The sequence below is a fragment of the Rhamphochromis sp. 'chilingali' genome (assembly GCF_963969265.1).
Source record: "Rhamphochromis sp. 'chilingali' genome assembly, chromosome: 1".
Taxonomy (NCBI): domain Eukaryota; kingdom Metazoa; phylum Chordata; class Actinopteri; order Cichliformes; family Cichlidae; genus Rhamphochromis; species Rhamphochromis sp. 'chilingali'.
Window position 1 is genome coordinate 55,451,695 of NC_137929.1, and position 13,716 is coordinate 55,465,410.

Below are 13,716 nucleotides of genomic sequence, written 5' to 3' on the forward strand. Positions count from 1 at the left end.
TCTCAACCTCCAGGAATCACTTGGCAAATACAGTAGACCCCCAGAATTCACGAGGGTTACATTCCTAGAGCACGCATGAATTGTTGAAAACCATGAATTTTGGATATGGTAAAAAAAATGCTAATGCTGTCAATAAATGCCTATTTTTTTTATAGTTTAAACAGTTTAAAGATTCGGCAGGGGGTTCTGCAAACAATTATCGGTTAGGTTCTAAGCAAAAATCCCCAAATGACTGAGTCCACAAACACTGAGCCACGACTTCTCAGGGGTGGATTGCAAACAATTTGCCCTCACAACCCCTGATCTTTAAGCCTGTGCGACTGGGACCTAAATCCTGTGTGCAGCCACATCAGGTTTTATTTTTGTGTTCAAACGTCACATCCTTAGATCCTTTAGATTTCCATCTCACGTTCATCAGACAGGAATGAGTCCAAAGGCTGTTTGAGGTAACTGAGAGACTCAAGGAACATTTTTATTTTTAAGTGGAAATACAAAGTGTTTCACATGTGACAAAGCATTGCATAGGGCACAATTAAGGACAGCAGATTCCAGTCCAACATTAGAAACAGAAACCTTTGATTGTAGAAGACGAACATATCTTGATTGTTTTACAACATAATTAATCAAGAGGAGACACAAACCTGATGAGGAAGTGATTTATTGATGGGGAAACCACACAGGTAGCATCTGCAGCTTCTAGGGGTTGCTAAAAGACACATTTTTTTATCAACACATCTGCAGGTCTCACTGACAGGTTGATTCGACTGATGTCTTTGGTGCATAATTCAATGCGCCCTGCTTGCTTGTGCAAAAAGTCTTTGTGCATATGTGGGTTCTTGTGCTTATATTTAAGGTAAAAATAATGAACAAGGGTTCTGTTAAAACTTGAGGTAAGACTAAAGGTTATGATTACTTCAATACAACAAGTATGGCTCTTATTTGCGGAACAACGATGTTCTGTTTGATAAGGGTAAATAAAGGTTTATTAGAGGTGCCTCAACTTTGTTGAGGTCTGAGTTATTGCAAAAATAGAAGAGATGAATAAAAGTTAAAGGGCTCTAAGATTCGTGAGGAGAAAGAGTGCTAAAAAAAGAGGTCACTATGGTAGAAAAAGTTCTTATTCACACTTTTAAGTAAAAGTTAAAGGATCAAGATTTTAGTTTGAGGTCTTGCCTTCCCATTTCACTCAATGAGTGACTCATACAATTATTTTAAGTCTTATTTTTAATGTTAGAAGCTGTTCATAATAAAAAAAAAAAGTCCTGCAGGAAAATTAAAGCTTAAGAAAATATGAAACCTCAGATGTACTTTTTGAGTTTTAGTCTTTTGGAGTGAGCAGGGGTTAGCCTGCTTTAGCCTGATTGCCACTTAGTCTGTCCTATTTGTATTATTAATAGATTTTAAAAGCTTTAAGATGACCTCGATTAGCCCAGTCTCATTCTCAGAGTTCCAAATACTGCCATGTTTCTTAGCCAGTGGCATCTCAAAGATAAAATGAAAATTGGTGTTTGTTCTTCATGTATCGACGCTTGTGAAGGGCCCTTTCGTATCATGCCATTTAAACATAATTTTTTAACATAAGGCCATACTTATTGCTAGGGCTGTTCGATATAACGATATATATCGGATGACGATATAAAAACGTTTCATTTTACGCTATCGTTTGTTTCGTGGTGTCGCAAAATAAACTGTTTACGGCAATATTTTTTCATGGTTTTGATGGTCACTGTAGTGGCTATATTAATTTCTTAAAGTTCTCTCTTTCTCTTATATTTAATATAACCACACTACGGACGGACAAGCGTCTCTTTTTATGGGTTGTCGTTAGCAACAATGATGGTAAAACCATCGCATGTCCGCTTGTTTATTTTCCACATAAACCTTTCACAATAAAGCTCAAGATCCTATTGAGGCTTTTCAAAATAAACGGAATCACGTGAAAGATGCAGAGTATTGACGGATGAGAAGCAAAAAAAGAGCCGTCAGGTGCTAAAAAATAAACCTTAGACTCAAACGTTAGAACAGGCTTTTCCCCGCAGCACGCCGTGTAATAAATACAAAGAAAACGGCGGCCTTTACAACTTATGTCTAAAAATGTGTAGTTTCATGCATCGGTTAAAACACTCAACTCCAGGTACAAGATGCCCAGCTGGAAACACTTCACCTACCCGAGATTCACAGAATTTACAGAAAATATTACATTTTTTGTGATTTATATCGTTATCGGACGATAGATGTTTTATATCGGGATATGAGATTTTGGTCATATCGCACAGCCCTACTTATTGCCTTTAAAAAAAAAAAAAAAAACTTGACCAAGTAGTTTTCCGTGCCTACAGCTAACTAATTTCTTTTAGCAGCCCCATTTCCTTGAGAGGTTTTTTTTTTCTTATATAACTTTAATCATTTTTCTGGTTAAAAAAGTCTCCACTGAGTCGCTGCACTCTCTTTGGGTATACATTGGTATTACACCAAACTACTGCTTTTTCTTTAACACAGTGTTTAGTTCTGTTGAGCTTTTCAGCTTTAATTTGATTTTGAAGGATTTAAACAATTTTTGAAATAAGTAGCTTTAAAAGAGGACTGTTAGATATGTCAGGACAATCAAGCCAAAGGAAACCTATCAATAGGACAACAGCAGCATCAGATAGAGTGGCAGTATTTGACGCCATGGGACTTGACTGCTTTGCATGGGTTTAGCACAGATATTAAGGGATAAGTATGGTTTATTTTAGCCTAAATTCCTAAAAACACATTAAATACCTTTTATTCTTTTTCTTTTTCTTTTTCAATAAATCAAGCTACAGGTAGCCTATTTCCTCAAAAAACAGTTTCATAAACAGTTTGGGCCAGTGTGTAGTAAATATTGCACACATTAGTTCAGGGAAAGATTAATGGCTTCAGGTAAAAAAAAACAAACACAAAACCCAGATTTAGACGTTCTCACGTATAAAAGAAAGCAGTTTGCGCTGAGGTCAGGAGAAACTGTCGGCTTTAACCTGCAGGACGTCACTCACACCAGGACGCGTCTGAAGAACCTGAAGGGGCACAAAAATGACAACATGAAGGTGGTCTGTGCTTAAAGTCTCTCTGAGTTTTAAAGCTGACCTAAAAAAACTTCCTCTCCAGTTAAGTCGTCCAGAGTTGGGTTTATTTAAAGGAAATTAGATCCTTGGTAAATCCAACCATGACCATTTACAGATTTACAGGAAAATACAAAAACATTGTGGTTAAGTAGTACAAGCATGTTCTGACCACTGAGTTTGACGTTGTGGGATTGCATTTGTACAGATTTGTATGCCTGCACCGTTATACGGATGTATCCTGAATTGGTCAGAGGGTTTCTGTCTGTAGACAGTTTGTCACAAATGTCCGAAAATCACACGAGTGCAGAGTGAACTGATGCACTCTGCTTGTTGAAAGCACACTTCCAGAAGTATTTTGAGAGCTTGAAAAACTTGTAGAACTGCTTCTGCAGTTCTAAAAACAAAGCAAGTTGTAAAGTGACTGTCAGTGATGTCAGTTGTTTGTGATGTTTGTGATGATTTATTAAGTATTCATGAAGCCGATAGTGACCAAAGTGTTTTTGTCTTTGAGCAATTCAGAGCGGGGTTTATTTATGACTGGCACGTCTCAGGCACATCATTCCAAGAAAAACATTAAACCCAAGTCCAGAGCTTTGCAGACCCATGTTGTAGCTATGTACAGTCACCAGGGGGCAGTGTCAGGAACTTGTGGGACAAGCAGCAAATGTGAGCTACTCTTGTTTATATTTGTGTTTTATTTGATGTTTTAATGTTTCATGTTAAACATAAGTGAAGTACATTTGAGGGGAACTATTCTGCTAATTTACTGTTCCACATTTTTATTCTAGATGAGCTTTTAGTGATTCACAGTTAAAAATAATCCTTCTTTGTCTTATACTTGGCTTTTTTGTAGTTCCTCAAGGGTGATTGATCATATTTGTGGAGCCTGCTGAGGAGCAGCTGATTTAGCCCCCTGCCCATAAGCCCAGTCTTATTTTCTCTCAGTGCACACTTTACATTGAAATAAATATTTGTCTGCTTGTCCTGACAGCCAATCAAAGAGCAGTATTTATAACTCACCTTCAGTGTACTGAGAATCTCTCCAAACAGATGTTGTGCTTCCTCAGTGTCCGGTTCTTCAAAGTAATCTGACGCAGAGACCTCGACAATGATTGACCTGATGTTCTCACACTCACCTGCACAGGTATACAGAGGAGTCATCAGCAATCATTGATTAATAATAATCTCACATTTCTGTGTTGCCTTCAGTTACAGAGACTCACTGTGGAAGTGCAGGATGGCCTGACCGCTCACGGGCGTGTGTGTCAAGATCAACGTCTGCAGGTTCTTCAGTCCAGCCTTACACAGCTCTGTCGCCGCCTGCAGGCCGAGGTCAGTAATACGCTCCAACTCCAGCACCTGTAGCTGAGCACAGTTGCGTACTGCACACAAAACACACAACAAAAAAACCCCCACACAGCTAATGGTATAATGCATTGTATTTTTACACCAAAATAAACTGTAACTTTACAGTTACTACGGATTTAATCTGTACAAGCATGTAGGAGAAGAAACAAAAATGTCAATAACCATATTTTTCACTGACCAGCAGCAACCAACCCCTGAGTCCCACAGCCAGCTCCGCCCACACTGAGAGAGCGGAGGTGTGGCCAGCAACGGCCAATTGTCTGCAAGCAGCGGTTACCAAAACGAGTTGGCTGTTGGCTGGAAATATTGAAGAGAGAAAAAGACTGGTGTCAAGGTGACTCAAATCTGCTCATTTGTTCCTGCACTCTAGACTGGATTCACAGCAGACAGGACAGGAATTTTTTTTTTTTTTTAGAAAAAGGGAAACAGATTTGTTGTTTTTCAGTATGGAGCTATCACAGTGGACTGTGTGTGTGTGTACTAACCAGGGATGAGCAGGCGCCACCTGCAGGCTGGTGATGCTCCTGCATCCAGCACCCAAAGCCCAGAGAACCTCCTGACCGAGAGGATCTGATGAACTCCTGCAGAGGACCAGACAGACAGTCGAGTAAGCGGACAGACAGGTGAAGAAGGGGACAGGTAAACAGCCTCACCTGTATGTGAGCATCTGCAGGTTCCTGCTGTAGCAGCTGGCCAACCACAGGGTCCTATCGGTGAGGATGTGGGGACACTGAGAGATAGACAGGTGGAGCAAGCTGCCCCCTGCTGACCGCAGCAGGGCCTCCACCCCGGGCTCCACACTCCCTCTGATTGACACACAAACAGACGTATGCCAACTACAGTACCCACAATCCACTCAGAGGACAGCTTTCTTCTCTTGTAACGTCTCAGAAACCTGTTAATGCACTGAGCACTGACCAATCAGATAACAGCTGCGTTACCATGACAACATGCATTTCAAAAAGATAAGAAAAGCTTGTACATTTCCTCGGTAGCAGCATTAATCCTTGAGAGCGGTGTGTGTTTGTGGGCTTGGATTTTTGATTTTGTAGGGACACAACTCACACAGTCACACTGTGGGGACAAAAATTAATCCTCAAAATGTAAATAATTAGGTTTGAATGAGGGCTTGAATAGTGGCATTGTAAAGCGCTTTGGGTGGCTTGAAAAGCGCTATATAAATCCAATCCATTATTATTATTATTGACTCAGTGGTTATTTTTGGTTTAAATCATCACCGTCTGGACATTTTGGCTTGCCAGTAACATTAAAGACTTAACCTATGCTTGGGCTACAACCAGGGCCCTCAGAAGTACAGAAAGTCAAACCTTGAGTTTAATTTACCGTATGTTTCTGTGGTAATCCTCTCGCGTCTCGTTGGCTCGACGACTTCGAGGCTTCAGGTTGCTGAGCACCACGGCCTGAGTTTGAGTGCACCACTGTGACAGCGTCGTCAGGAACTACACACAAAGAAAAACATTTTAAATGTGAAATAAACATTTTAAAGTATAAACCTAATAATTCCTGCATTTTTTCCCTGACAACATCTTTCATGTAGTCACTCTGCCACACAGTTTAATACTACAAGACAGTAACTGTTTATTGAATAAAAATCTGATTTTGGAGTAGTACTGAATAAAGAATATTCTGCCTAATTAAGGTTTCTATGTGTGAACACAGTTTTAAATTAGCAACAATTTTAAAACTGAGACAAAAAGCAAACACATATTTATTTTGTATAGATGCTGCTCTTTCTTTTATCTTTCTGTTGAAGCTACTATGCCCCATCTTGTAATCGCAAGGCTAAAATTATGGAAAAAAGACAAATTCCAAGTATGAAGTCAAAAAAGAAAACCAACCAGCCAAGCTTAAGTTTGGATGGAAATACCCAAACTGAAAGCATGAAGTGGTTAGTGTTGCAGTTTTCAGTTTCTTTCATGCAAAGTGGAGGTGACCTTGGCATTCTGCTAGTGACTAAAGCAATCACATGTATGTTTTTGCAAACATGCACAATACACATTTTCCCCTAGCAACCAGTGGTTGCCAGGGGGTCACTGACTAGTTTCTAAACCTGTGTGAGTGGGGCGTTATTCCCTTCACCCTACACTGTCACCATGACTGTCACATGTCCAAAATGGCGGACAAGTTAAATGTTACATGGCCAGCAGATTATCAGGGACAGCTATAAGAGGATGACATTAGTAACTATCTGAAGATGATGAGGACTTCGATACCTCTGTAGACACTCTGGCATTCTCCAGCTGGAGGCGTGTCCAAACAGCAGGGTGCCTGGCAACGAACCGCCAATCAGAGCACACCTCGGCTGCACGCAGCATTGAGCGCACGTCCAAATATGGGAAGATGCAAAAAAGGCCCGCCCTCAGCCGCAGGGTGTCTGCTACCAGCTGTCTGTCACCAAAGCAACGGGAGGGTGTGGAGCGGACGGAAGAGGGGGTATCTGGGTCAGGAGAGCAGAGTAATGAAAGGCAGAAGCTTTTATTGTGAAGCAGCCACAGGAAGTTTTGCATTAAAGCAGCCTGTAACAGCCAGAGGGGAAAAGAAAGACCACAGGAATGATGGGCAGAAATTATATACCTGATCCAGGTGTGTGTGTCCTGGCAAAGATGAGTCTCCTCATCTCAGCACTGGTCCACAGTTCCTCATCTTCCTCCTCTTCCTCCTCGTCTTCCTCCTCGGTGCTATGGTGACGAAAGTTTCTTTTCTTCCACGTTCTCCCCCATCCCTCTTCCGCAGTCCTGAAATCACAGCAGAAGAAAGACTTGCTCTTTAAAATTTTAAGCCCTGTTCAAAATAAAAGTCACAAAACAAACATCTGCATACCAGAACCTCTCCCTCCTCCCATCTTCTCCTCCTTCTCCTCTCTCTCGTTGAGTCCAGGGTTGGGCGTAGGGATTCGGATGGAGATGGGTTGATGCCGCCTCGCAGTTCCAACCCCCCGAACCCAGAGACGAGGTTCGCATTCGTCCAGCAAGACCACTTGATGACAGAAACCGAGAGGAGGTGTGAGCGTTTCACTGACACTGTAAACTCTTTGAAAGAGTCAGGTGTGTTCAGGTACCTGTAGCGATGGTGTCCATGCAGCTGCTCTCCCAGCCTGTAGGAGCTTGACACGCTATAACTCCTCTGGAAGAGCAGGATGAGGAAATGTTGAGTGAGACCTAACAAATTCCAGGTCCTGCTCCTCTCTATAGACAATACATACTCTCATGAATACTTTAATCAAAGATGTTTGTTTGTATTTCCCACCCTGTTTCCAATGGTTTCCTGCATCTTATTTGCAATGATGTCATCAGTGCTGCCATCCAGACTGCGTCCCCCTTGGCTCCGTGTAGGTTCGTAAACCTCAGTGAGCAAATAGGGCTCGGTGTATGCGTACCCGTCACTGTCTGGGAAGAGGTTGCGATGTTCGTGCGAGCCAAGCATCAGGAGCCGTCTCTCTGCGCAATCTGCTCGCTCCAGCAGTGTCTCAATGAACATCTGTAATCAAGCGAAGCACCACAACAGAAAGATTTTATCGGATTTGCTGACTTCTGTATGTTCACTGTAAGCTGCATCTGAATACCAAAGGTTTTTGATAGGAATTACTAACACACCCCACAATCATGAACTAACATGAAGTTGTAAGAGGTTCTCTTACACTATGAAGCACCAAGACATGACTAAAGAAAACTGAATTGAGTGGAATATCTCATTCCAGCTCTACAGTCCTTAGCATCGCCAGCAGCCAATGTCCTTGAGAAGAGAGGCTGTCTTTAGTTACAATTCAGGAAGAACAATGAGGTTTTCATCCTAGTCAGGAAGCACTGGACCAGCTCTTCTCAAGGATATTCAGGAATATGTGGGCGTTTGCCCAAGGCAATAAGACAGACTTGTGCTCAGTGGCTTTTGGACTTCACCAGGACATTACTGGACAGTCTGGTTCTGATGGCTTTATTGAGCAATGAGCTCCAGCATGGATCAGGAAATTGGACCTCAAAGTCTGAGGACAGGTTGGAAATGATCGCTACCCCAAGTGGAAGAGTTCAAGTATCTCGGGGTCTCGTTAATGGGTGAGAGAAGAAAGCAGCAGGAGATTGATGAATAGACTGGTGTGGCATTGCGGTGATGCAGACCCTGTACCGGTCTGATGTGGTGAAAAGAGAGCTGAGCATGAAAGTAAAGCTGTTGTTTTACATTACCACCCTCACATGTGGCCACAGGTTCTGGGTAGTGACAGAAAGAATGAGGTTTAGGGTCTCTGCCGTTTGGTTGGTACTCTGAGTAGAGCCGCTACTCCTCCACACTGAGTTAGCCTTTGACTCGGATGCCTCCTGGGACCCTTCTGGGTGAGGTGTTTTGGGCATGTCCAACTGAGAGGAGGCTCTGGGACAGACCCAGGACTGGCTGGAAAGCTGTAGTAGGGGAAGAGGACGAGGCAAACAAGGCAGGGTTTGCCTTAGAGCAAGTTTGATGAGTCACTTTTGGGTTTGTTATTGAAATCGAATATTTTGGGTATTTTTGTGACTGTCTTGTAGTTTTCCTTCCTTTGTGATTGTTCACGCCACTCGCATTAGTTTCACTGTGTGTGTGCACTGTTATCTGCACCCGTGTCAGTTAAATTTCTTGTTTGCGCTGCATGTGCACCCCCATGTTCCTCATGTTCATTGTGGGTCTCTTAACTCAGTGTGGGTTAAGATCCAATTTCAATGGATGTGTTTTAAAATTGTTTACAGTTCTAGTTTGAGTGACAACAGTGTTTGTGGGCCCACAGACTAAGCAGCCTGGATGACACTAAGGCCTGAAAGGAGTCCTATGACAGATACTTACATATTTAACTCGCAATAGAATTAACATCTGTGCATTTTGCAGGAGTTTTCTTAAGTTGCCAACAAAAGCTTGCTTTTTGTATATTAACTCTGCCCAGTGTCCTTTATTTTCTCTCTGGAATCTGAACACGTTCTTGTACATGAACTCTATGATTTTGACCCAAACTCTAATCTAAAAATCTAACCAAACTATGTGGGAAGAAAAGGTTAAGTTAAAATATAAAGTATAATATAAAACTGTACAGGTTTTGAATGACAAAGGATTATTTCATAGACGAGTGCACATGCTGCATACTTGCCCCCCTCCAATACGTCGTTTCATGTGTAAATAACAGCCTCATCTTGGCCAACCCCACTATAAAAACTGTCGGGTTACCCTGTGTGAGCTGGGTCAGATTAATCTCACGCATCACTCTTGTCAAACAAATCAAAATAAACCACCCAGAGTTTAATTACAAAAGAACCAACAACAGAAGATCTCCTGCATCACCTGCAGCCTGGATTTGGCTTCGGCCTCTTTGTCTGCCGTCTCCCTCAAAAAATGCTCAATGTCCACCATCTCCCTGAAAAACACACACAGTTCAGAATGTACACGTTATTCAGTGACCCAAATGATAAATAAGTTAAATAAGATAGACGGCACAAAAAACACGCAAAACAAACCGAGTGACCTCCCAAAAATACACACCCTCGGGCTGCTCTGCCTCATTGTCATCTTACATTTATCATCCCAGCAAACCGCAGCAGAGTGTGTGTGTGTGTGTGTGTGTGTGTGTGTGTGTGTGTGTGTGTGTGTGTGTGTGTGTGTGTGTGTGTGTGTGTGTGTGTGTGTGTGTTAGAGAGAGACAGAGAGAAACACAGAGTGAGGCAGATTAAACATGACGTGTCCTCTGCCTGTGCACCGTGTTTCTGTGCTCAGCGCGCTGTAGTTCCATGATATTACATTACATGCTGTTTGCTTCTGCTATTAGTGTTTCATTTTCCACAAACAAAAACTGACCACACGACAAATTCTGCCACACTGCATCTACTGCTGCCAGAGGATACGAGTGCAAAAGATTTTAATGCCCAAAGCACTTCCTACTTGGTATTTAAATCTGACCCCATTCACCTCCACATACTTGCCTTACATTCTACACCAGAGTTCAAGTTTGCCACTGAGGGCTGAGTAAAATTAGCCAAAAACAACCTCAGCAGTTGCTGCCTGCAGTGCTTGGAGATCTATTACTGGATGAGTGTAGTACTAGAGGAAACTTTAAAGCTCGGTAAGATTTAGGTAAGCGCTACACTAAGAAAAAGTGTTTTTTTTCTATAATTTTCAGAAGAATTTATGGATGTCTTGGTCATTTTATTGGTGATAAATCGGAAAGGGACTCCAAACTTTAGTCCTTCATACAAAATAAAAAGGTGTGATATAAACAAATTAAAACACCCAACAGAAACTGGTTTTGTAGCAGGCTGCAGACATGTTTATTTCTGCTGTAAAGTTGGAAAATTTAACATGGAAGTCTATGGGCACTCATTTACTTTTACACCCTGCCCCAAGTGGACAATAGGGGAACTGCAGCCCTAAACTGCTGTTTAGTCTTTTCAACCTTGTCTATTTACAGAACAAGTTAAAAAATGTACACTATTTAAAATAAATACGTGAACATGTTAAACTTTTTACCATTGTTATTGTGATGACTAGTCCATAGAACATAGAAAAGTGGCTGATCATAAATGAATAATAACAATGGTGCAATGAAGAAAACTTTCATCTAAAAATGTCTTGTTTGTTCCATAAAAAGAGGGAAAATAAATCCTGAAAACACAGTTTTATCCACTAAACGTCCAGATACTGACTGTTGTCGTTTGCTCAGCTCCTTCTCTTTCCCTGTAAGATCTTTCTTTAATTTCTCCATCATCTCCATGGCAGCTGAGACCTGCAGGAATACAAAAATAGAACAGTGAATATACAGCGACTTCAAAATCGTGTTTAAAACATTGCTTAAAGCCCCACCCACCTGTCGGGACAGGTAGGCTGCTTTCTCTTCCACTTCCTGTTTCTCACTCCTGAGTCGTTCCTTGTCTCGCCTCGCCCGCTGTAGCTCCATCTCTCTCCTCTGTAGCTCTACTTTCAGTCGGGCCATGCGTCGGTTCACCCTCTCCTCAACCTCCGCGAAAGTCCGGGCGATTTTATGATCCAGCCCGAGCCCCAGTCGCTCTTCCAGCCCAATCTCCACCAAGCCTAGCTGGACCCTCACCTCTCCAAGGTTCTTCCCAGCAAAAAGATCCACAGATCCAGGAAGGGCCAGAGCAGTGGAGGGGCCTTCTGAATGTACCGTAGAGGAAGGCAGAGGGCAATCTGAAGCACCGAACATCTCCCTGAGCAGTTGGACGGAGGCAGATGATGAGGCGAGATCCAAGCAGGCCAGTGGCAGGGGCAGGCTTTGATGTTCCATGTCCAGAGAAGTGCTCTGACTTTGGGATACAGCTGGGCTAGGGAGTGGGAGGAGAGAACTGGTTCTGGAGCTTCTGACCCGAGCCTGAAACATTAAGACAAAGTTAATACTGGCACTGGTAACGCAGTTCAAGGGCTGATGACATTAAAAAAAATGTATTAGTTACAGGTGGAAGATCTGGATCATCTCAATGGTCTCCAAACGATCCTGTAAATCTTCCTTTCACTCTTGCTGCTATCGTTCATTCACAAATTACCCCTGACACTCTCCCCCCACTCCACCCTACCTGCACTCTCTTCCTCATCGCTCTTGTGCACTGTCTATTGCTTTGGATGGTTGACTCACCTTCACCTTCTTTTCCTCTCCAGAGCATACCTCCACCTCTCCCTGCTCAAACTATAGAACACAGTGTCATCTGCAAACATCAGAGTCCACAGAGACTCCCGTCTGACTTCCTCTATCTTCCTCTACCTGTCTATCATAACTCTAAATAAGGGGGGGGTAAAGCCAAACCCTAATGTGGTTCCACCCACCTGCCACTCCTACTGTCTCACTGTCTTCAAATGTGTCCTGCACCGCTTTTAGAATGCAAAGAACTAAAATATTCTCAATAAAATGAAGGAGAAGAAACGAATAACACTGGTATAAATTTCATGGGTGTCACAAACTCACAATATTAGTTACATCCCTGAGTTTATGATGCTGACATGAGGATCAGAGAGGTGATGCTTGACAGAATTCACATAAATCTAAACAGTTTAAGAGTCTTAATTATTTAGAAAAATAAAAATAAAAGCCTGTGTTTGTTTCTATTCACAAACCATGCACTAACCAGATTAACTGTCAGACACAGCCACTTATTTTCTTCGTTGCAATAATCTGGTCAGTTTTTCTCCCTTTCTAAGGTCTGACACGACCTCACTTCTGTGTGCAAACAGCACGAACATCCATCGATCTATGGTTTATTTTTGCAGTCCTAGCATGATCAGTTATGACCAGGCAGATTATGTTGGGAATTCAACCATGTTTGCTAGGAAATTAAAGCTACCAAAGTCATGTATTGTTGGCTAGCTTCATTACCAGCAGGTGTCAAACAGAAACAGAAAATCTTAAATCTGAGAGGCTGAAAAATGAAACAGACAACATCAGTTTGTTTTAATGTAGAATAACTAATGAGTCTCTGTAGCTCCATATAGCTGCTTTCCATCCATATTCCGTATTCACCGGGTGATGTCAGACAGATTTCCCAATCAGATCCATTATTATGTGTCCAAATTGCAATCGTTTCCACGATGTGGCCTCTGGGAGGACACATTATTTCTTTGTTCCACATGACAGTAAACTCAAATCTCTTTAGTTTGTCACATATCATGAAATCTTCCACAACAAAAGTACTTTAGCAGTTAACCAGTCGTGAAAATGATCATTTGCTTGGTTACCTGGGAGAGCACCAGCAGGGTCTCGTAGGTGTGTCGGCTGACCAGGTGCGCCCGGAGCTCAGCTACAGATGAGAACCGAAACCCATCCCCGCAACGAGGACAGAAGTAGGGCAGCTCCATGGAAGAGGAGGAGGACGAGGAGGAAGACATGATTCACGAGGAAGCAGCAGACCTGGAAGAAAAGATATGAGCTCATTAGAGAAAAACAAAGAGACTGCAACGAGATAGTAAGAGTAGAAGAAGAAACACACAGAGTAAACCGGAGTGAAAACTGGGTCAGAGTGCGTGTGAGCTCTACATAATTGATTCTATGCAGATGAAGATGTAACGAGGCTCAGACCTGAACATTAAAGACAGCAGAACACGTGTGTTTGATTTATTCTTCACGGATAAGCCGGATCCATGCTGGAGCATCACATGCGTGTCCTGTGGCGAGCTGCTGGGTCTGATGTTAGTGGGGCGCATGTGTGTGTTTGTTTCTGTGAGGCAGCAATCTTTCACGCCGCTGCTCCGACCCGTGCAGAGGAATTTAAGCACGCATGGATGAGCAGGA

At 42.4% G+C, this 13,716-nt stretch overlaps 1 protein-coding gene across 1 annotated transcript in view; it reads right to left on the reverse strand.

Annotated features, from left to right (window-relative positions):
• Window positions 1–532: 532 nt before the first annotated feature.
• The window catches only part of LOC308395691 (F-box only protein 41), a 14,804-nt gene continuing 1,620 nt past the window's right edge, over window positions 533–13,716 (reverse strand). The window contains exons 2-17 of the mRNA XM_080880627.1: window positions 13,164–13,335; window positions 11,287–11,808; window positions 11,126–11,205; window positions 9,771–9,843; window positions 7,722–7,952; window positions 7,534–7,598; window positions 7,296–7,451; window positions 7,050–7,210; window positions 6,689–6,912; window positions 5,799–5,914; window positions 5,108–5,260; window positions 4,940–5,035; window positions 4,633–4,751; window positions 4,310–4,468; window positions 4,107–4,222; window positions 533–3,038 (exon numbers count right to left, since the gene is read on the reverse strand). Of these exons, the coding sequence (XP_080736753.1) occupies window positions 2,976–3,038; window positions 4,107–4,222; window positions 4,310–4,468; window positions 4,633–4,751; window positions 4,940–5,035; window positions 5,108–5,260; window positions 5,799–5,914; window positions 6,689–6,912; window positions 7,050–7,210; window positions 7,296–7,451; window positions 7,534–7,598; window positions 7,722–7,952; window positions 9,771–9,843; window positions 11,126–11,205; window positions 11,287–11,808; window positions 13,164–13,313 (2,484 nt within the window). The 5' untranslated portion in view covers window positions 13,314–13,335 and the 3' untranslated portion in view covers window positions 533–2,975. The remainder of the gene's footprint in view (window positions 3,039–4,106; window positions 4,223–4,309; window positions 4,469–4,632; window positions 4,752–4,939; window positions 5,036–5,107; window positions 5,261–5,798; window positions 5,915–6,688; window positions 6,913–7,049; window positions 7,211–7,295; window positions 7,452–7,533; window positions 7,599–7,721; window positions 7,953–9,770; window positions 9,844–11,125; window positions 11,206–11,286; window positions 11,809–13,163; window positions 13,336–13,716) is intronic.